General features: G+C 36.3%; 1 protein-coding gene across 1 annotated transcript in view; it reads right to left on the minus strand.

Moving 5' to 3' along the window:
- The window catches only part of LOC118279527 (uncharacterized), a 165,898-nt gene extending 146,575 nt beyond the window's left edge, over positions 1 to 19,323 (minus strand). Inside the window, exon 1 of the mRNA XM_050702466.1 lies at positions 18,709 to 19,323. Within this exon, the coding sequence (XP_050558423.1) occupies positions 18,709 to 18,861 (153 nt within the window). The 5' untranslated portion in view covers positions 18,862 to 19,323. The remainder of the gene's footprint in view (positions 1 to 18,708) is intronic.
- Between the last annotated feature and the right edge of the window lie 4,226 nt (positions 19,324 to 23,549).

Consider the following 23,549-nt stretch of genomic DNA (forward strand, 5'->3'; position numbering starts at 1 on the left):
TTTCAACAATTATAAATTACCCCTAATTATTATTACACACCAAGGGTTGGCCCAAAAGAGCATAGAAACACCCCCATTTCCATAGATATGTTATTAGTTACACGAAAGTAAAAGGGGACGAGTCTCATTACAAATTCAGAGTCCCTCAACTCGATACTGAGAATTTTCTATTCGAAGAATCGGAGAGCCTTTTGCCTGACCCAGCGACGCGATGGAAACCAGAACACGTGTTCAGCAGTAAAATAACAAGTTTCACTTATTTATCTAGACATGCAAACTTTATTTTATTTATTTGGGAATAAAATGGTATAACTATTGTAGAAAACTGTTCCCATTTTATAATTATAATTGAACTAGGTAGATTCGCCCGCATGGCAATGCGGGATAAATATTGCCCTGTACCAAATTTCATACCGATCCCTTCAGCCGTTTAGACGAAATTGTGCAACAAACATACTCACAAACATTCGCAATTATAAATAGAAAAACCATGTTAAATGGGCCGACGTTTGGCCGCTATCTCGCCTGATGGTAAGTGATGATGCGGCCTACGATGAAGCACGTCTGCCCATAAGCAACCTATTCAGTCTACTAGTAGGTATCTACTTAATAATATTGTCTAATCATGGCGCTTGGAGATAAGAGATTCAGCAATTTTTGCATTTAAACTCAAAGCGAAAAACTTATTCGTAAAATATTCAGATCACATCATAGATTCTCCCCTACCGAGACCCAAGCAAATGACGCGATTCTATCTAAGTTTTTGGGCAAATTTCCAATCTGGAAACGAAATTTGGAAACTGGCATTTAATAATAACCGTTCGCCAGATCTGGGAGTCGAACTAAACCCGTCCGCAGTCACCAGACAGCCCGACTAATGAGCCGACGTAATTAAACTCAAGGTAATTGCGAGAACCTGTTACATATTTCATAATGTTTGAATGTTAAGTGTTTGACTGTTAGTTTTTGAAATAAATTACATAATAACTAGATATTATGACATTAGAAGTCTTTATGTTAAAGGAATAGGTAATAATTTCTTAGTGGGCACTAATACTCGCTCATTATCATACACTTCAGTCATCAGGTCCATAATAGTTAACATAATACCTTTTAACGAACACATTGGGTATTTCGACGCATAGTTAAGAATTGTATTGTATTACTGGACTGTTTTCAGTTAGTCGAAAAATTTCTCAATAGTAGTACGGAGTCTGAAATTCAGTCCAGTATATGGCAATAAGCTCACCCTATTACATGGGACTTATAACACAAATGATGAAAAGTGGGTGTAAATTGTATAGCAGCGTTATGTGCAGTAATGTGCACTTCTGCTTACCTCTTCGGGGATAAAAGGCGTAACGTTGCGTTAGGAATTGGACATTGAATATATAGAAACAATAACTATACTATTGCAGAGTAAACTTTGTAACAAGTAGGCACTACCTAACTATTCTTCTCAGTTTAGTTCTAAAAATCCAAAATAACTAATTAATATGACAAGATTTATTAACAAATCATAGTAAATTCTTATTTTTACAAATGAAACAGTAAGTAAGGACTAGTTAAGAATAATTTCCATAACAACTAAGAGCCTAGCAATATAACATCGTGTCCGACATTGACCTTTTCGTCCGCCACGCTAACTTTTCTTAGCAAATAATTTTATTGGGAAAATAAATATGTTTTCGCGTTTTACCTACCTAATATTAACTTCAAAAGTAAGTGTCAAAGTCAAAGATGTTTATTCAAATTGTACCAACAGAGTCTGAAAGTCGAATTTACAATATTATATTAAGTGTTTGTTGTATGTCGGTGGCTAATGCAGAAATTCTTGTATCATAATATGATAGGAATGTCGTGGTGGCTCGGAGGTTTTGAGCCCGCTTCTCATGCATGAGAGTGTTGGTTCAATACCTACTATCGGCAAGTACCAACGTGACATTTCCCGAGTTATACATATGTACTTTCTAAAGATTATTTAGACACGACTGATGGTGAAGGAAAACATCGTGAGGAAACCTGAGCTTAAAATTTCTAATTATAAGTTTGAAATCGCCAACCCGCATTGAGCAAGCGTGGTGATAAATGCTCAAACCGTCTCCGTGTGAGAAGAGGCCTTTGGTTAGCAGAGGTGACTTATAGGCTGATGATGACGACGATGCGATTACTCAAAGCAATCAACACTATGAATTACAGACATAACTTTACTAATAAAATAAAACTATTAAAATGTTTTTACAGTTAATATGCACAGCTCAAATTATCCTTTATGTGATAAAACTTCATAATTAATATACGCCTTCCGGCGAGGAGTTTGCGATAAAATTAATGTTGCCAACACGAGAAGCATTATAATAAAATTTTCTCGAGCGCGCTGGATATACATAATAAGACAGTTTTTAATGAACTAAAATAGTTTAACGAAACTCGTCTCGAGTAGTAAACGTAATCGAATGTTATCTTACAAAATATCTGATAAGTTTTTAAGAGTCAACATCAAAGTACGCACAGAAAGGAAATGATGAAATTTAAAATACTCATAAATATAAACTGGATATTAAAACAGACTTCGCACGGCATCTACTAATTAACAAAAATCCTCTACAAATTATATCAACACTTAAATCTTCCTAATTAACGACTTTATCCATTAATGAAAACCTTATAAACATCTGCTTAGCAGTTTTGGAGATTTTCACATTCAGACAGAGGCGGTAATGGTGAGTTTGATATAGTAAATGCCTAATAGGGTAACTAGTGTGCTTAAGTTCAAGGCAAAATACTGACTATCCAGTTGAATCTGAATATACTATACAAGAGTAACAGAAACACAGTAAAGCAAAGGCCAGATGAAACAAATAAAACTCAATTAAAGCAATATGGCTTCAATAGAAAACGTTTTAGCAAGCGATATTGAATATGACCGACTGGGTGATATTCATGAATGGATAGTATTATTGGATTTTTCGATTTCAGAAATCTTATTTTATGTTAGAGCTGATGCGTAGGGTTATATTTATGGGCCTAATAACATACCGTGGGAAGAATGGTTATAGAAAGTGAGATAGCTTCTAATAACCATTTACGAAATGTGACTTGATTTTATCCAATTCTTAGATGTTACAAAATAAAACCCTAGCTGCGTCTATCTGTCTGTATATTCGCGATATACTCAAAAACTGCTGAACGGATTTTTATACAGTTTACTTCAGTGGATAGGTAACATTCTTGAGGAAGATTGAGTGTCACTAGCCAAGAAAAAGCTAGGTATCTATCTATAGACTTAAAAAACAACATACTAAGTACTTTATACCTTTAAATCTAGATATTTTCCAGAGCCGGCTTATACTCAGCATCTACCGTGACGCGAGAGCATCGCGGATGTATGCACCGGTGCACATTTCCCTTTTACTGAGTGAATGGTAGCAACGGTATCGGAGTTAAGTGCATCAGTTTTGCTCCACAACAGATGTTGCCTTGTTTTGTATTATGTTGAAATTAAATTAAATGAAGACTTGATAAATGCACTCAAAGAAATATTCAGATGTTTTTGATACTGTTAAACTAATTACTTATACGGGATTCGCACAAATTTCCTCCCTGGAACCATTATGAAAAGATTTTTCAAATGGATAGCGGTAAAGCGGTCACCAGCCCACCCATAGACGGGTGGCAACACCAAAACAGTTCAAATGTGTTGCCAACCTTTTGGGGCTCCGGTAACCTAACTCACACGTCGAAACAACGCAAGTGTTATTACACGCCGGTTTTCCTGCCAACCTAACACGTATTACAAACATTAATTTATAGTTTTATACTCTATTTCATACATGCATTAAGAGAAAAGAGTTACAACAATTCCTGAACACTTTTGTAATGTAGCAACAAAGTGTTTAGTGTACTTCTTACAACATTATAGCACTTTATTGCGACATTTACGAGTGTTTCAAAGCTTAGACGTGTTAAATTAGGTCACATCGTGTAATGAAACGATAAGATAAGGCCATAAAAAACAAATACCGCGTAGAAATGTTTGGTGCAGACAAACTATTTCTCTTTTTTTTCTAGTCACTTCGTTGGCTCAGCGATCCAAAGTGGATCTTGGCCTCGGATGCGAGATTTCGCCATTTCTCGCGGTTCTTGGCAGTTTCTCGCCATTGCTTGTTCGAAGCTCCTTCGAATCCGCCTCTAATACGTCTTTCCAGAAGTAAGTTCGGCAAACCACTGGTCTGTATCTGGTAGGTTAACCAGGGTAGGTGTATGCTTTTTTTACATTACAATCCTCAGCCATTCTTTATCGATATAACCGATAAAGGATGTTCGTTTTATATTCCGAGCTAAATGAGTAATTAAGAAGATATGCACGTAATTTATGCGTGGCGAAGATAAATATCGAGTCTTGAGTGATTGATAGTGCACAGAATGAAAATAGATATACGAATCTAAGGAATGCTAAGATTTTCCTCGTACATTTGCGTAAATCAAATAAAAACTAATTTCGTAAATCAAAAACTATCAATAATCCTAATTTAGATTGTACAAACAACTGAATCTGTTTGTTGTAATTGTATCCTTAATCGAATTACAATAAATTTATAGTTGGACACTACACATTTCACAGAGACCGAGAAGCACAGCTCTCTTATACAACTTAAACCTATTATAACTACTGTGATTTCGAACCTGAGCGCTAAGTGTAGAGTTTCTAACAACCCTCAACCACAGGCAGTTCAAATAAACCCTTAAACAAAACAATAAAACAAAGAATTCCAAGAAGAAACGTGTATACGATAAACCCAAAATAAATGCCTAGAAAAACGCTCCAATATCAGAACATTTCCACCTGAAATACGATCACGAAAACAACATAAACAACGTAAGGCACAGGTGCTCCTATTAAACTTTAATAAAAAAAAAACGGTAGAAAAAAGAGACCACCATTTATAACCTAGGTTCGTAATAACAGACTAGGTTTCTGAGACCTAAATATACCCTTCATTATTTGTAGACTATCACACCTGTGGTAGTGTTATTTATTAAGTTCAGTCGGTACCTAGTTACTTTAAATTAGATTAGTCGTGCTTAATATAGATTAATTTGAATTAGCTACGTGGTTTGTTTGTTGAAGGACTATGCCGAGGTGTACTTAGGTAGAGTGGTTAGTACCTGTAGTACCTTCCATTGGTAAACTTATTCTACATTTGACACCATCCCTATTCTTGTCGTGGGTGTTTAAATTTCGTAAGAAGGGCTAACGTCAATAATAGGATGAGAGAGGCATGCTTCGGCACAAATGGTCCGGCTCGACCGGAGTAATACCACGGCATCACAGAAAACTGACGTGAAGCAACTCTTGCGTTATGTTTCGTGGTGTGAGTGAGGTTACCGGAGGCCCAGTTACCCTTCCCAATCCCCGATTCCCCAACAACCCTTAAATTCCTAACCCACAAAAGGCCGGTAAAGCACTTGTAACGCCTCTGGTGTTTCGGGTGTCCATGGGCGGCGGCGATTGCTTACCATCAGGTAATCCGTCTACTCGTATACCGGCTTATACCATAAAAAATTTGGTCCAGCAATAGATAGTCAGTCACCAGTAATTGATGGCGTCCTCCACCAAGGAGACAATTACCTACTTCAAACAGAAGAAACAGGTACTTGTAACATTTTTCATCATGACTCGTGTTACGGCTAGATAAAGTAAATATACGTTACGATTGTAACAACTTATCTAGAAGTACCTACCACGTGTTAAATACAACACGCTTAGTCATTTTATACAATTGTAAATTATCGTTGTAAAGAAGTGTAAAGTTAATGAATCATCGGACAAGACCTGCGGACTTCATGGTGATAAGACATTCGTAGTTCTCGCTTACTCTAAAGAAGGAAGTCTTTCACACAATATTTTACCATATTACCTACTAAAATGATAAAGCAGAAGAGTTTCTTTGAAAGCGTTAATCTCCAGAACTATTGGTTCGAATTGTATAATAATTCGTTTTGCGATGGATAGTCCATTTATCAAGGATATATAGTCGAACTCTAGGTGAAACCACAATAGTACCTAGTGTAAAATAAAATAGGCAACAATTCTAAACATCTTCATTCAAAAATCCATTTCCCTGCCTATTCTTGACCGAATGACCACAAAAAACCACATTTGAGTACAAAACGACACTTTAAAAACGCCATTAGGTGGTAAAATACCATTTAAAAACTAGTTTTCGTCTACTCTACCGCGGTCATTAGAGGTGGAAGGCCCGTCGTGCATGAGTTAACAAATTCGACCCTTATAATTAACGGTCACGAGATCCGTTCCCATGGGTGTCAGGAACACGATTAAGGGCTTATAGCTAGCAAGATGGACAACCGTAACAAGCCACGGGTTGTTATTAATTCCCTTTTCCATCAACGTTAGACTTATCCTTAAAACAAAGTCCCCTACCGCCTGTCTGTTTGCGATAAGCTCAAAAACTACTGAGCTGATTTTTATGCTGTTATCACCATCAAATAGAATTCTTGAGGAAGTTTTCAACTGAAACTACGGACGAAAATCTAATAACAACCTAAATTAATGAGATACAAGCATCCGAAACCTTTTAGCGAAATATTCGAAGACAATTTCCGGTTTCAAAATTGGCTCCAAGAAAATACAACGCTCCTAAATGCTTACTAATTGAGTAAAAAAAAAATATAACACGACCTCTGCGAAGAAAAAGGCATTCAAGACCGTTTTATCTTGATAAGAGCCTTTTTATTATATCTGTTAAATTTTTAATCCTTACTTTAAGATTCCATGACGGAGTGTTAATAATAAATCCTGCTTAATAACTACATCGGGATTTGATCCAAAGCTTAGTTACCTGAAAAAAAAAAATGTTTTCCTGTACCTACCGCGTTTTCCCTGAGATTACACAATTTCAATATTAATTAACCATCGAAGGTACACAACAAGGTTTTTAATAAAAGGTTGAAGGTCTTTTTAAAAAGGTTTCTATTTTTTATCGTACCGCAATGAAATTAGCATTTTTATAAGGTTTGCTTTCTTGTTGGAAGTCCCAAACTTTGGCTGAACCATCTGTGGTCTATGACATAGTTATAATAATACAGTTTGAATGTGATATTGTTAGGAGCTTAGGAGATTGAAGAAAATTTAGATTAAAGATTAATTAAATAAGAGTGTTTTTCCACCAGAGATGTGCTATGATACATTGCTGTGGATGCGTTTGGCTTCCACTAATTATATATTCGCTTGTACACATAGCTTAGCACTGATGGAAACGGACTCAGCTAAGCTGTTTTTATATGGAAAGATGCGTATCCTAATAATATAGATAGATACAGAAACTAATAGTTTTTCATAAACATTATGTCAAGCAAAGCATGTAACTAGAGTACCTACATTACTTTGTGAGCTTCCACGATTGTATAAAATAGTGTAGGTATTTCTTGTTTTTACAAAGCCACACGTACGGATAAGCAATGGCCTCATTCATTTCCATTTCCATGCTTACTTTATTATACATAAACTCTGAGCTATCACTGAGAGTTACAAAAACATAGTAAATAGGTAAGTGCGTAAGACATAAGATAAAAACTGTCTCAATTGTCTAATTTTCTTATTATTATCATAAGTTGTCTGATTAACAGCCATACTCAGAGTCATTTAATGGTTACTTAACCCAGTCCTTAGCAATTGTTTCCGGTACAAAATCGTTACTAAGCAATAGTTTAAGTAATCATCAAATGACTCTGAGTAAGACTGTTCTCACGAACATTCGAGATTCAGTTTCTATCAACAATACGTTTAGGACTAAACACACACAGGAAGACAATTTAATACTACCTAGTACATAAGTTCTACTACATATTTTCGGGTTTACACGAATAGAAATAATAATGGAAGACAATAAATATGAGAGAGCCGTAACTATTATAATATTTTTTCCATCAAACCAAACAGCTGTGCCTAATTGAGTCTAGAAATAAAGGTCATAATATAGTAATGTTAGTTTCAAAGTAAGTACCAATATCAACCTATTTGGTAGTTCCGAGAATCCTAAAAACCTTTGGCCTTTATTCCAATTGATATAATGTTAGCTAAAATATTTTTTTCATAACGATAAGAGAAGGGTGCTATGAAAACTAATGTATCGTAAATCATACACAAAAAGGTTTTTTCTTTGGTTATAAAGAAGATAGTAGAGGAAATATGTTTCTTCTATTAAAAGATAATGACGATCGTATTAATTGATTCTTTCTCTATTATCAGTGCTGATAGGTAGAGAGGAAGAGGGAATAAGAGATTAAAAAAGAAACAATCTCTTTTCGTTTTATGTTTCATTCACATATATCCTTCATGCCAGCTAGTTAGCATGAAGAGGGGGGAGATTTTAATTTGACTAAGAATCAAGTATAAAAATTTATGTGAACCAAAATTATATACATGGAAAGACCTCCTAAATAACATAATAAATATTCACCATGCCTCAAACCACTATACACAAAGAACCTTGATATAACATATTTATCAAGATTAAGCAACGGGCTACGGAAGTATGGAGAACATTGCGGATTACCGGAGTTCCGGCTCAAAGTAAGAGTAGGAACGAGGTGATTTTTAGTCAGTAAGAGTCTGATAAGCCCTCTCATTTAACCAAGAAGAGAAGGAGAAGTCATTTGATGATTTTTTACACTCACAAAATAAAAAAAAAGGATATTTATAACCAGTTATGCCGACTACGGTAATCCTAATCCCCATTGAATCGGTTCACAGTAAAAACAAACGATGAAAAATTCAATTCTCTCCTTTTCGGGGCCTACTTATTTACAGACGGGATTTCCTCAGATTCGCTGTAATAAATAGATTGGAATACCTGAGGGATTTATCGTAATGTTTCTTTTTTACTTCGCGATATTTTTTGATGAAAGAAATTTCTTTTATCTTCGTTTCGTACGGATTGTTGCGAAGTTTTGGGACTTTTAATTAAAAATATTTACTTTATTGCTTTTAGAGATGTTTTTGTTTACTCTTAAAGTGATTAGATAGATAATAATAGAGGTCAAACTTCCATACGCTAAGCACGTTTCCAGGTTCCCTGCTAAGACTAAGAATTTATGCATTCGGGGATAGCAATTTGGGACTACATACTTAGAACGTACTATGACTAAACCAAGAAGGTATAACAGTAATTAAAGTGCCCATTTCCTTAAATCTCAACGCAGATAAACCTTGCAAACTGCAACTACGTTCCAGTATATCGGTATGTTCGGATACGATGCCAAGAATCGGGTCGTAAGGCTAACTTTATGTAAGTAGTTATGTGGGCTGAATAGAATAATATGTTCCAAGTTATATTGCTAGTACTATGTTGTCTGGCTTGTATTAAAGTAGGTCGTAGGTTTATTTTTATTATTGAAATGTTAATGTTACACGCCAAGGGTATGAAAGTAAAAGTCGTGTTTTGAATCTCTATGCCATTACTCGATTATGCCAGCGGTTTTGTTAGCGTCATCGAAATAAGAAGTAGCCTGTGTGTTATTGTAGATCATATATTCTACTCGTATCTCTGTGCCTTTAATTCAGAGCTGTTCAGTAGTTTTGTGTCAAAGAGAACGCGTCTCTGGAAGTACTGGTACGAAATAAATAATATTTTTTGTAATCCATTTAATGAGGAAGGTTATGTATAGGTTATATTACTATAGGTTATAAAACATCACGCTACGATCAATAGGAGTCGAAGCAGATCGTGTGAAACCGCGCGTAGCAAAGTAGCTAATTTGTAATAACGCTAGAATATATACCTATTAATCAGAATTTCTGGCACTGTGGTTGATAGTCAAATTTTTATCGAAAGTTAAAGTATCTACCATGAAGCTGAAATATTTTAAAACAGTACATATTGCACAGTACGATCACAAACACCAAATATCCTACTCAGTAACCGTACCATAAAATACAGCAGCCAATCAGAGCGAACTCAATCACCTAGTTAATTAACCTAACAAAACTATTGAAAACTTAATGAAAGCCATTGAGCGCACGTTAAACTACAAATAACTTGGTTACAGGTTCAAGTCCTTATACACGGGAAGTATTACTAGTTAACTGTTCGATAAAATAGGTCACACTGACTATTGATTCCAACTCCACACTCAGATTTGCTCTTGTGAGAGTGGAGAACTCATTTCTGACATGTTATTTTTCCAATTTCTCGCTATTTCTTTCAATTAAATTAATATCGATACGTTTTAAGTAATTTATACTTTTCTGTTGGTCTTTTACTTTCGTATATAAGACAACAATAGAAAATACATAGTGTCTCGTGTGGATCTGCTTTGCGGTACACGATGAGTCTATACGCGCTATAATTATCGCTCGTTTTAAAATCTTTATATACTTTCTTTAAACCTTGTAAACTGCAACGGGCAAGAAACTGCTTCTCATAGGCACAATCTAAGGTTTTTAGTGTTGCGAGTTCTACAATTAGTTCCAAATAACAAGCAAGGTTATTTACACTACAACACACCTATGAAATGGAACGAAAACTAGCTGTAAAAGCTAAAAATGTAAACCTAACATGTTTCCACATAGAAACACGAACTACTAAGTTACAGAAACCTATTTAAAGGCATAATTCACAGTCACCAAACCTCGTAAACTTGGAACATTAATTCACAAGTCCCTAATCATACAGATGTGACCGCATCCGTCTCACTTTACGAGAAAAATACCCCCCACATACCTACCTTAAATTCAGCTTACCCTCATCCGGTATAAAACAGGGTTTAACTGCACATTGTTTCCGTTAAACGATCCCTTCCGAGCCCTTTATGCGTTGCCTACGTCATCGGGTGTATCGCTCAGCCGGTAGAGCAATTTCGTTTCATTATAGGCTACAAGAGAGTCTATAGTTTAACATTGTATCGGATAAAATATTGAAATAGGTATGTAGTGTGGGCATATGGTCTTTTTATCTCGGTTATATCAATGATGTAGTGTTTCTTTACGATATTCCGTTCTTTATTTTATCATTTACGCCATTTTATAAGGAAAGATGTTTGAAGATCTACGCAGTATGATACACTAAAGACGAATTTGAGCTACATGAAAGAAAGTTTTGTAGTTTTGAGCTAAAACAGTATTATTTGGAACAGTAACTAACTATATAGTTTTGTCAGCAATGTTATTAGCCCCATTTAACACAGGGGGCGAGTCGTTTTGACACAAATAGGGCACGCTGACAGGGCAAATATCGAACCGAATAGCTCATTCAAATACTACAAAACTTCACTATCCCCACTAAAAAATAACATAAAAATGCCACAGAGGCAAAAAGTTAACGTCCTAACAGATTTTTTGTTAAAACACGACTCCAAAACATCTGAATTAAGTATGCAAGAGATGATACACTCAAAATTTTTACTGTCAACTGTTTTGTGCGGCGGAAAATCAATTGTGTACAATGTACATGAGTGAAATACAAATGTAGTACACAGCATTGATTGGGCTGTTAGCGGTTGGAATAAAGGTTTTTAATCAAATTGTGATTTTGGTTGATGAATTACTTCATCCATTGATCTAAAGAACAATTTCGCTTACTGCTTTTTCCTTGTGGATAGACAAAGCTTATCATTTACTATCTACGCAGTTATGTGCATCAAAAAGCATTTTGCAACCGTCCGTCCCAGCTGTTCCCGAGGGTTAGGCAGATGTGTAGGTACAATATAAACGCATTTTTTTCATCAACAAAGTTCCTTTGTTGGGACGAACCTATTGCGAAATAACAGGCGCTCTATACCTATTAAAAACTATTATTCAGAATTTCTGCGACTTTGATCGATCCGGAAATCATACCATCGTCCTCGTGTTCGACAGTCGAAACTGCGACCACTCGACCAACAAGGAAATCTTATTAACACGAGTATTCGATATTCGACCTTCAACAGTCCTCTATATAACCAATAAAATAAGCCATAGTAACAAAATATATCTCCCTAGGCAATCTTATTCATATTTTTCCTAGAAAAACTACGTCAGACAATTCTTAAATAGGTAAGTTCCTACAATTTAGTCCCTAGACACATTCAAGGAGACGGATACGAATAATTTTGTACCTCCACCTATAGCATTTCTATCCGGCTGTAAGCTACACGGGCCATACACTGAATACAAATTGAAATATTTATGTGGTTTTTATGATAACGCGAGTCGGGATCGATAAAAAAAAATGGGAGCTTCGTTACGTATGTATGTTTCAAGATGGCACTCAAATATACTTATTATTACTTCTTAAAAAGTATAATTTGAAGGTTGTTCTATTTCGATATTAGCTTTTAGGTGGGGACTCGCATACATTGATATTTGGTCCATCATTTTCGGATAACGCAGATAAAGTGTATTCATTCTGAGAAGAGTTTGTTGGTATATTTAGTATTCTCTGAAAGTGTACGTAGATGTTTCCAGATGTAAATAAACAAATATAATAATACATAACAACAATTCCACCGATTATGTTTCTAGTCAAGTTACTAGAAACATTGCCTATACATATCTAGTAGAGACGTTGTATAAATGTAATTAATTCATTTAAAAACTAATTAACAACCTGTATTCAAGCCAATTCAGTTTAACTTCACTGAAAACTTATTACTGTTAATACAAGAGCACCTTTTGTACCCAGAATATTGTTCTAGCCTGCAGTTAAATGATTTATTAATTGCATGTCGACACATACTGAATAAAATTTTAATAACTCATAGGTACATCATAATTTAGTTACATAGCACAAGACTTAGCTTAAATAAAAAAGTTCGGTTATATAGCAACTAGATAAATTATGTAGATTAGTGGTCTTACTAGTAGTGCTCTCTAATAAACTTGAACTTTTTAAATTGCGATCTCCAGCGGAGATTATGGCAAATCTTATGTACAGGAGGTTCACGGGCTGTTCATAATCATGCTTACTTTATAGAATAGAAGATATAGAAGCTTTGTTTTAATGACATTCAGAAACCGGTACTTTTTCGACAGTAAATCCATGATTATAGGCAGTATATTAATCTCTTTCCATAATTAACCGCCTGTACCAAACAAAGACAAATCCAGGACATGAGATAACGTAATCCCATTCTCGAAATAACGATAACTAACATCAATATTGTCACTAGACAGCTATTATGGACAAACTCATTAATAATATCAGATGAAATTGCCGTATCATTCATTAAGGAAACGGCTAATGACGTCATCAATTAAGTATATGGTTGTTTAAGTACGTAGGTAGTTACTTATATGATTATGTTATGTAAGAACGTGTTTCCTTATAACGACATACATAAGTCTTTTTTTAGGGGGAAATACTATCCAATATCTTCTCCCGCCTAGGGTGAGGCGAGAGGGAGTGTCAGACTATTACTGACTAAAAACCACCGCGTTCCTACTCCTGCTTTTCGAGCCGGAGCCCCGATAAACCGCTCAGTAGTCTGCAGTCTAGGTTTTTATAACGCTTCAGGTTTTTCATCACGACTTTCAAGATAGGTAAAAATATGAGTAGTTTAAATATTCTAGTCTATATTCTGTACATAATATTCACATCACATTACCTATGCCATATATGGTAATCTGATACACACGTGTCTCATAAATTGTGATAACTATTTTTATCATCATTTTTTTTCTGTCTATTACTAAAATTAGGTACTTTAGCTGACTACTACATCACCTTTGAACATAATATGTTGCATAGTACATGATCTATTTATAATAATTAACATATTAACTAGTCGTGTTCAACAAATTATCTTCAATACTGACGAAAAGCCCTAGCAATTTCCTCCATAGTAACATTTACTGAAACCAAAAGTTATTTCATGGCCTTTTTAAAAAACCTACCATCGGCAGAACCGTGGAAGCCCCATAATTTCGTCAATTCAATGTACATTGCGAGAATGGGACGAAGGTATTCCCTCCTGGGAGTTCCGAGGTCGTCAACCCTCGCTAGCTAAGATTAAATTTATTTTCGGTATTACTTTTAGCTGATAAACATTTGGTGGAGATATTTCTTTAATTTGTTAACGTCAAATTCCATTTCTGGGACGAGATGAGACATTTTTGTGGGTGAACATTTTATTTTTCAAAACTATGAGTATAGACATAACGAAAATAGACATGCGTTTTTCGAAACTATAATCTACCTATGTTCAAAGTTTTATATAAATTCATTCAGTAGTTTTTGTGTAAAAGAGTAACAAACACACAACGTATTTATAATTTTGGTTCAATAAAAGTATTATTGGAGAACGGTATAAAAATGATATATGAGAAATGACGACATTACTCAAATATTCTGTCGTCAATAAATCCATTAATAATTTAGATTCCAAATGACTTATGTATGTAGATATACCTACTAAACAAAACCTAAAATGTTTAATACCTATAGCACTTTAGAAATAGAATAGTGTATATGTTTAGGTATCACTCATTTTGATTATGGAAAAAGCCGTCAGTCCTGTACCGAACTTGTTTGTTTTATAAGAGAAAACGATAACTAATATTTTTAAGTACTTTCCCTTGTGTAATTACATTTTTAAGACTGAAGGAATATCTTGTGAATGAGGAAAATTATATTTTTAATGCCAATATTTATCCTGTTTATGTTTTTGCACGTGGTCATCATAATCATTATTTCGATATTTCGATTAGATTAACTTTGGCTTCGGCTTTAAAAGGTTTTTTTAAAGAAACCACTTACTAGGTACCGCCTCCATTTTTTTAATCAATTAATATCCCTTAAGCCTTCTCCTTACTCTGAAAAAATACTACAAATCGCCGTCTATTAGGTCGGTACGTTTTTTTTTTCAGAGGGGGAAAATTGGGAATATCAGACTCTTACTGACTAAAAACCACCCCGTTCTTACTCCTGCTTTTTGAGCCGGAGCCCTGGTAAACCCGCTAGGTAGTACGCAGCTCTAGATACCTATTAGATACATGGGACTCATAATATAACTAATGAACTGGGTGTCTCATTATTTTAATGTGTGCACCTTTTTTATTCTTTTAGGTTTGATATCATATCATACAAACTGACAATGAAATACACTCAATCAATACTTATAACTCAACAATGTCACTTAATCTCAAGCAAATCAAATTAGTCTTTCATCGTAAATATTTGCATCAGACAGACAGACACACAAGCGATTGTGACTTGGTATAACGAATGAGTCAACGAGGACAATCATTGGATTGTGCGTATCTCGGCTCGTTCGCGAAATCCGGTCAGATGATTGGATATTTGTCATTGGATACCATTACGGGTTTTATTGTCTCGTAGCCGACTGAAGTGTTTGGTAATGTTCTTGTGTCTAATTATAATTGTATGAGAGTGTATTATTGCTAAACATAGAGGAATAAGGGCTCCATTTCTGAGAATGCTCGCAGTTCGAGTTACTTACGTGTGAAGTTGTGACCACTTGAATAAGGAAGAGTATCTAATTATTGTATTAAGCTAGAGGTTGGGGTATGGTAGACAGATTATTTATTTACATATTTTTTAATGTTTATAGTCGATGAGTCACTTTATTGATAAAAACCCCTTTTAAAATATAAAGATTAAAAAATGAGTACCTAAATTGTTACAATGCCACTACGTTTCACTTATTTCGGCTAACGAATTTACTGACGCGTTTACGCTACCTACATTCAGTAAATTATTTGTTACCTACTTCAAAAAAAAAGAGGGCGGGTTCTAAGGACAGGAAAAAAAACAATAGCTTCGGCAGAACATACCTAAAACGATGAAACTAAAATAGGCAGATTGTAACTACGATATTTAACTACCACGTATCCCCGAAAAAAATTCTATTTATTAATTCCTGCTAATATTACAAATGCTTTTGTCTATTTGCTGTTCATTTACGCTTTAACTGCTAAACCGAATTCGATAAAATTTGAGCAAGGTCATAAGCCAAAAAAATAAACTCTCGTCTGCTCAAAAAAATATTCTATGCGGACAAAACCGCAGTCGAAAGCTAGTTCTAAATAAAAAAGGTACCATGACTGACTACTGTCAGTACAATAATGTGCTAAATGGCGCCATGAGGTCATCATATTAAAAATAAACATATATACGACCTTAAACTATGTACTACTACCTAATATAAACGCGTATTAACCGCAGTACATATAAACAAATTAGTTTCGGAACGAGCTGCACCTACCTACTTTTAGAAAAAAGGTTTTTATTTTAATTTGTAGGGTAGGTTAGTAGTTAAATTAAAATAAAGTATTCTGTCTACCGTCAGGCAATGTTTTATTACGATTTACGAAACTCTGCTAAAGTACTTGTAACATAACTTTAACATTACTTAGGACTTGTAACATAGCTGACAAAATTGTACGATTCTGTCTGTAGGTGTGTGACACCTAGCATTTATAAGTAGTGTAAGTTAGTTATATTGACACTTAATTAAAAGTATTCTTAGCAACTACACGTCTCTTCATTTTGCTCCCTAAGTCTCCAAATTGCACTGTCTACCCTTGAAGAATAAAACTCGTTAAAATACTAGATTTAAACAAACAAAATACACGTTCAAATCATAGAACGTTACACGACGAAGGAAGACAAAGTAAATATTTTAAAAAGAAAAAAAAAATCGTGCTCTGGCCTGCGACGTTGCCCGTATCCGCACGGAGCCGACCCTTTTTTTTGAAACCTTTTTTATAGTGACGAGGATTCGAATTTCGAACGACGCCACCACTGACCGTCCGTCCCTTCAGCTGCCAGTATTGTGCGCGAAAGCTTTTTGTGTTTGTAAACACATTTCGTGATAAAAAAAAAATGTTGAAAAAAATCAAGATAAATTTCGGTTAGATTCAAAATGACTTACGTAAAAAAAATACCTACTTATATTAAGGTTAACGAATTGGGTATTTGAATATTAATAAATGTGAAGCTACCTACTTAAAATCATAATTAAAATATTACTGTATGTGGGTAGGGTAGGTATACTTAGAAAATGTTATGTACTTGGTTCAATATTACCTAACTATAAAATACTGTTACTGAACATGACTTTTATTAACACACTGAACGCTGTGGTGGTCACCGGTGACCGATGTTAGCGGAGGATTTGCCTTCAACAGTTTTCTATTGGCAGTTAAAGACTTAAAAAAAACTACCTACCTATTCACACTTACATACCCAAAACATATTAGTAGGTAACAAATAAAAAATACATATAAAGAAACTTCAAGGTACCCATCATTTAGCTCTAGCAATAGCATATAAGAATAACCAATTATTACCTTCATACAAAGAGGTCCAGAAATAGAATAATGGGATTTTAATAATAGTAAAATCAAATAAGGAATTATCTAAGGAGTTTGTAATATGACGTCTTATAGAGGAGAAAGTAAAAAGATAACATATCATGACTTTGAGTAGGTAAGTATGGATGAGATCAGGAAGAAGTATTAATTAATCGGAATCAATGTAAAAGTTAATATAATAAAATTAAAACTGACAAGCATGCATGTAAAGACTGATGACTATTTATGAAGCGAAAGAGGTGTGTAAGAATTGCAGAAATTGGTGTTCCATTGTCTCTGCTTACCTCTTGGGAGAAAGGTGTGAGGTATTATATTTATGTACAGTGTAAACCCTAAAATGACCCATTAACTGAAGCCTTTTTAAATGAATATTAATTATTATTAATAGAAAAGATTATATCAATAGGTTATTTCATAAAAATATATGCGATTGAACTTGTTAGCAAGTAACACCGAGTTTCATCACAGTCGCTCAAAGCGATTTCTTCAGCTTCTCATAATAAATGTTAAGTATATCCTAGCTAGTGTTAAAAGTAATTTAGTTTTATTTAAATATAATAAATAGTTGAGGGTTCATGATAAGAACTTAGTGTAATGTAGGTAAACTAACTTTATAAGAAAAATTTAAGTTGGCAATAGGCTAAGATAAAATATTTTCTCTAATTAGGTAGTTTAAGTACCAATACTTACTCTAAAAGTCGTTTTATTCGACATTATAAAATATTAAAAACAAAAAATAAAATAATGGATGCACTAAAAAAATGGTGTTTTATCAAAGTAGTAAAAAGTTACGAAATTAATGATATAATTGGAAAATAACAAATTAATCGTGTATAGAATTACTTAATCTACTATAAGAATCCATATTTTGTATTTTTATTAAGATTTAAAACTGTCGATAATTAAAATGTTGCGCTTGCCGGCATCCATTGTTTGTAAACAAATAACATATGACCCGGCCGCCGGTTTATTATCATTTTAATATTACAAAATATACACAATTTCGCCCCCAACATACAAAAATTCCAGCTCAATAGCTTCAAAAATAACGGAGTAATCCTCAATTGAGTAATACATAGTCACAGTACGGTAAATTCAACCATGTGCTCGATTATCGCGCCAAAATTTGACAATAACTTTCGCAGTCAAGATAACGTCGATGCATTTGTTGTCATATAATAATTTTACCCAGAAAACGAATCCCGGCATTTCCCACGCGTGGGAACAAGCCAAATAATAATTATTTTTCGAAAATATAGAATTTCCTGAGAAATTATACCGCCCCTAGCGGCGAGAATAAGAAACATAACGTAATGGCCGACACACAGTAGTTTCCGATGACTTAACATCTAAATGCGCAAAATACTTACACTTTCTTCCTCTTTTTCCATTCCAGAAGGCATCTGAGGTACAGCACGGTTAATCGCCGAGTAGTCCGGTAAATCCGGAAGCTCCTCGGCGAGGTATATGGGCATTGGTTTCGACGCATCCAGGGCCCTCGCCCTAAACGAGAGCTTCGACATTTTGTTGACAGAACAAAACACGCTAGCGTCGACACAAAAATGCACTTATAAAACACTTTATAGCTCCACTAGGAGGTCCCAAAGGACCGTAAACTGAACTTTGCACACTCTAGTTCGTTCCCATGATTAATTTTTGCACGCACTCAGTCACAATTAATGAAAAACAATAACGAAACTTTACATATTGAGCGTACTTTACAGAAAGCCATCATGGCGGCTTTCCGTTTGGCGGACGACCATGACCAACTTCCACCTAGTACGACGTGCGCGGGAAGGAAACACGCGGGACCAATTCCAACATTTTTTATACTTTTATATTATTTCTAATTATAAAACACATTTTTGTCACAAACATTTAACACAAAATAAAAATATAATTATTTTATATAAAATAAGGTCACAAAAACGAATTTTTATTAAAAATATTGTAAAAGTACAGAAATGACGGTGGAGGTTACTTGTCAAACCATAGACTAAGCCATTCTATAAGTAACGTTTCGTTTCATGCAATAAATTTTTGGCTTTGTGTTGCTTTATACAAAATAAATTAAATATATATTTTTTAAATAAAACTGTATTGTAGTATTAAAAATAATATCTTGAATTAACACATTAACTAGCACATTCATTTAAAATATTTATTTTACTTCTACATGTCGTACCATAGACAATTTTTTTTGGCATTGGATTTAATTACAAAGTCTACTTTTTATTTAAATTACGAAATCATTTCGCAATATTTTTGAAATTATCATAAAATAATGATTTTGATTTATTTAATTAATTTCAAGGTTTATTGAATTATTAAAATATTAATTTAAAAGTTTTTGTGAATTTCACAGTTCGCTCGTTAAAATCCACCTTTTGACAGTTTATATTTCTCTATGGCCCGTAGATGGCGGTACTGAACTTCCACATTTTATTTCACTATATTCTATTAATCTATATTTTTTTATAAATCACCTCACAAAATATAAATAACGAAAGTTTACAACAGAATTTACACTACACCACGCGTAATTTCAAACAAAAAAATACGTGTGGTTGACAAGACGCGCGAACTATAAACTGATGAATTTAATGTACCTACTTACCTAAGAAATAAATAAATAAAACCTGAATAAGCAATCAACATTGGACTTTTTCCTATTACCACTGATAAAATTACGTTTAATTAACAATTAATATGAATTTACTCAACGAGTTTGTCCATTAAATAGTCATTTACGCCTTGCACCATAATTTGCCTTGTGGTGTGGAAAGAATAGCTAAGTAGATCAGGTTTACCATCACAGCTTTTTTCACCCAACTGGGTGCTAGGTTGCCAGGGCTCCGCCTCAAGGGCTCGAGCCAGTAGTAGTAACGGATTGGTTTTTAGTTAGTAAGAGTGTGTGGTAAGGGGCTGACGCTCTCTAGCGTAATCCATTGGATGATTTTCCCTCCCTAAAATTTCGGGTTTCCCGCGGGTGTCGTAAGAGTGGACTAAAGACCTGTTGAAAGAGATGGAAGCAGCACTCTTACTTAAACTTTTTCGCCGCTCCGGGCAAAACAATATTTGCCGCCTTTACGTTATTCCATTTTTTTTTATCCCGATGGTAATCCTCATAGACTTCCTAGGTCGTAGAGACGACGAGGGTGGGGCGTGCCTCTTACCGGAAAAATCACCGCCGTGTTTCTCCACTGCCTGTATCCGTGATCCTGGTTAAACCTTACAAAATCACCACATACGGCAGGCTTCAACCTACCGCTATGTTTGTGGCAGGTCCCACCACGCCAGCGTTAGGTTGGAAGCGGCCCTGCGAGGATGCTTCCCTTCCTCGAGTGGCGCGTGTGGAACACTACGGTAACGCCTACACAGCGGACGTCTCAGACGTCTCCCCCACCCACCCACAGTCAGTCAGTCTCCCGCAGGCCTCTCCTATGGAGGTCGTAGATCAGTTACCGCCTCACGGCGCTGAAGACGTGTCTACTGCGAGAGAACTTGACGTCTACCTCTCCCTTTCACCGGCTTCCTTTAAAAAGTACACCAATGTGCTCAACAGATCGAGACAGTATTTCACTCCAGCTCATCGCTTGCTTCTATATAAGGTGCAGTTCGGTCCAACATGGAATATTGTTCTCATCTTTGGGCTGGGGCTGGCACCCCAGTACCAGCTTCTTTCTTTAGGTACAGTTGCAGCATGCGGTTCGGATTGTTGATTGTTGAATAATTGGGTCTCCGGTAACCTCATTCAAATAACGAAATAAAACATTGTTTCACGTCAATTTTCTGTGAGGCAGTGGTATCACTCCGGTCGAGGCGGCGATCGTGCTGTGTGCACCATATTGCAAAACATGCATAATTGGGACCACATTTTATTTTTTAAATCTACTAAATTATGTTTTTTTGTTTAAACCATCTTTAAAATTGTCACCGCCAACGCTCCGCGCTGCCCAAAATTTTGCCGCCCTCAATTACCCCTAAATCTGGCCCTACCTGGTTGATAAGAAGGGTTTTTTTTTACATTTAATGGGTCGACGTTAGGCCGCTATCTCACCTGATGGTAAGTGATGATGCGGCCTACGGTGGAGCACGTCTGCCCATAAGCAACCTATTCACTCGGGCGTTGAAGACACCCAGGTTATACCCATCAGGAAACACAGACTCCGGCAAGGAGTTCCACTCCCTAGCAGTTCGCACAAGGAAGCTTGAAGCGAAGCGCTTCGTGCGAGTGGGTGGGATATCCACCATGAAACAGTGACGCCTCGCCGATTGTCTTGTGGTTCGATGATGAAAAGGACTAGGGGCAATCAAGTTGTGCAATTCCCCCGCACACTCTCGAAAAGTATCTGGTAAAAAACGGAAAGGCTTGCGACCTTGCGCCTGTGCACCAGGAATAGGGATATTCTGATCGGCGGCTGGTATTAGCGCACCTGTGTTAGGTTAGGTTTCGGCCGTAGTACGTAGGATGGTCGACAGCGCAGAATCGTGGGATGCGGTGGAGTCCTTCTGCGAAGAGGTCATGTTATGAGGAAACTGCGAAACGGGACGGGGAGATCTCGACTCCCTGCGCCCTCGACCTAAACGATAGCGCTTAAATTCCATCCCTATCATATAGATAGTTGGCAGGCCACAACTGTGAGGTCCTCACGAAACTTTCTACCTCACACAGCAGAACTGTGGAATGAACTGTCGTCGGCGGTATTTCCGAGCTGATACGACCTTCAAACCTTCAAGAAAAGAGTGTATTCTTTATTAACCCATTCTTGGTCGCTGTGCCAATTTGGGAACACCTAATAATTTAGGGTAGAAACATTGATTTCTATAGTATAATCAATATACAAATAAACACAATTAAAGTATTTTTTTTTTCTATGTAACCATTAATGGTTTTTTTTTTTTTTTAGGGTGGAAAAGTTATCCAATGACTTCTCCCGCCTTGGGCGAGGCGAGAGGGAGTGTCAGACTCTTACTGACTAAAAACCACCCCGTTCCTACTCCTGCCCGTCGAGCCGGAGCCCCGGTAAACCCGCTAGGTAGTCCGCAGCTCCGGATTAGGCATCAGCCCTACTGGGCCCCATCTGTGGTGGTCTGATGGCTCTTTGAGGCGCGCGCAGAACGCGACGCGCCGCACGCACGGGTAACCATTAATGGGTTAAGGCTCGCAGCGCACCTGTGAGATCTCTGGTGTTGCTGGTGTCCATGGGCGGGAAATACCTAGGAATCTCCCGTTACACTTTTTTATGGTATAATCCAGTAAACGGAAAAGGGAGACCTCGACGGCAGCAGTAGGTGCACCGGGCGCAGGATTAGGGTGGATAACGCCCTGTTATGGCCCCCATGACTGGGTTGCGGTGCGGGACTTGGGGAAGTCTCCGCCCCCTATTCCATTGACCCGAGTTCTAGGCGCGCGCGGGATAGCCAACGCCTCAGTACTCCGTGCAAGAGTGGAGGTCAGGACGGTTTTGGCAGGCCATGTGATGTGGGGCTGCGGAAGAATTTGGATTCTCGCGCCCCGGTGTCTTCTCGCACATAAACCTAACGGCGCGTGGACGTGACAGACGACACCGGGGCGTTTTAGCCGGTAAGAGTCCGGCTTTTCCCAGGTGGAGGAAGACTAATGCCCGAATACTCAAACGCTACTCAATTTTAAGACGCTCTCAAATGTAGTTCTGTCACTATCAATTCTTTATAAAATGACAGAGATAACACGATATTTAAGTACAACTTAAAATTGAGTAGCGTTTGAGTATTCGGGCATAAGAGGATTAGGTTAGGTTTAGGTTAGGTTTAGGTTAGGTTTAGGTTAGGTTTAGGTTAGGTTTAGGTTAGGTTTAGGTTAGGTTTAGGTTAGGTTTAGGTTAGGTTTAGGTTAGGTTTAGGTTAGGTTTAGGTTAGGTTTAGGTTAGGTTTAGGTTAGGTTTAGGTTAGGTTTAGGTTAGGTTTAGGTTAGGTTTAGGTTAGGTTTAGGTTAGGTTTAGGTTAGGTTTAGGTTAGGTTTAGGTTAGGTTTAGGTTAGGTTTAGGTTAGGTTTAGGTTAGGTTTAGGTTAGGTTTGTGTTAACTAACCTAACCTAACCCAAACCTAACCCAAACCTAACCCAAACCTTACCCAAACCTAACCCAAACCTAACCCAAACCTAACCCAAACCTAACCCAAACCTAACCCAAACCTAACCCAAACCTAACCCAAACCTAACCCAAACCTA

This window comes from Spodoptera frugiperda, chromosome 22 (assembly GCF_023101765.2).
Source record: "Spodoptera frugiperda isolate SF20-4 chromosome 22, AGI-APGP_CSIRO_Sfru_2.0, whole genome shotgun sequence".
NCBI classification, from domain to species: Eukaryota; Metazoa; Arthropoda; class Insecta; order Lepidoptera; family Noctuidae; genus Spodoptera; species Spodoptera frugiperda.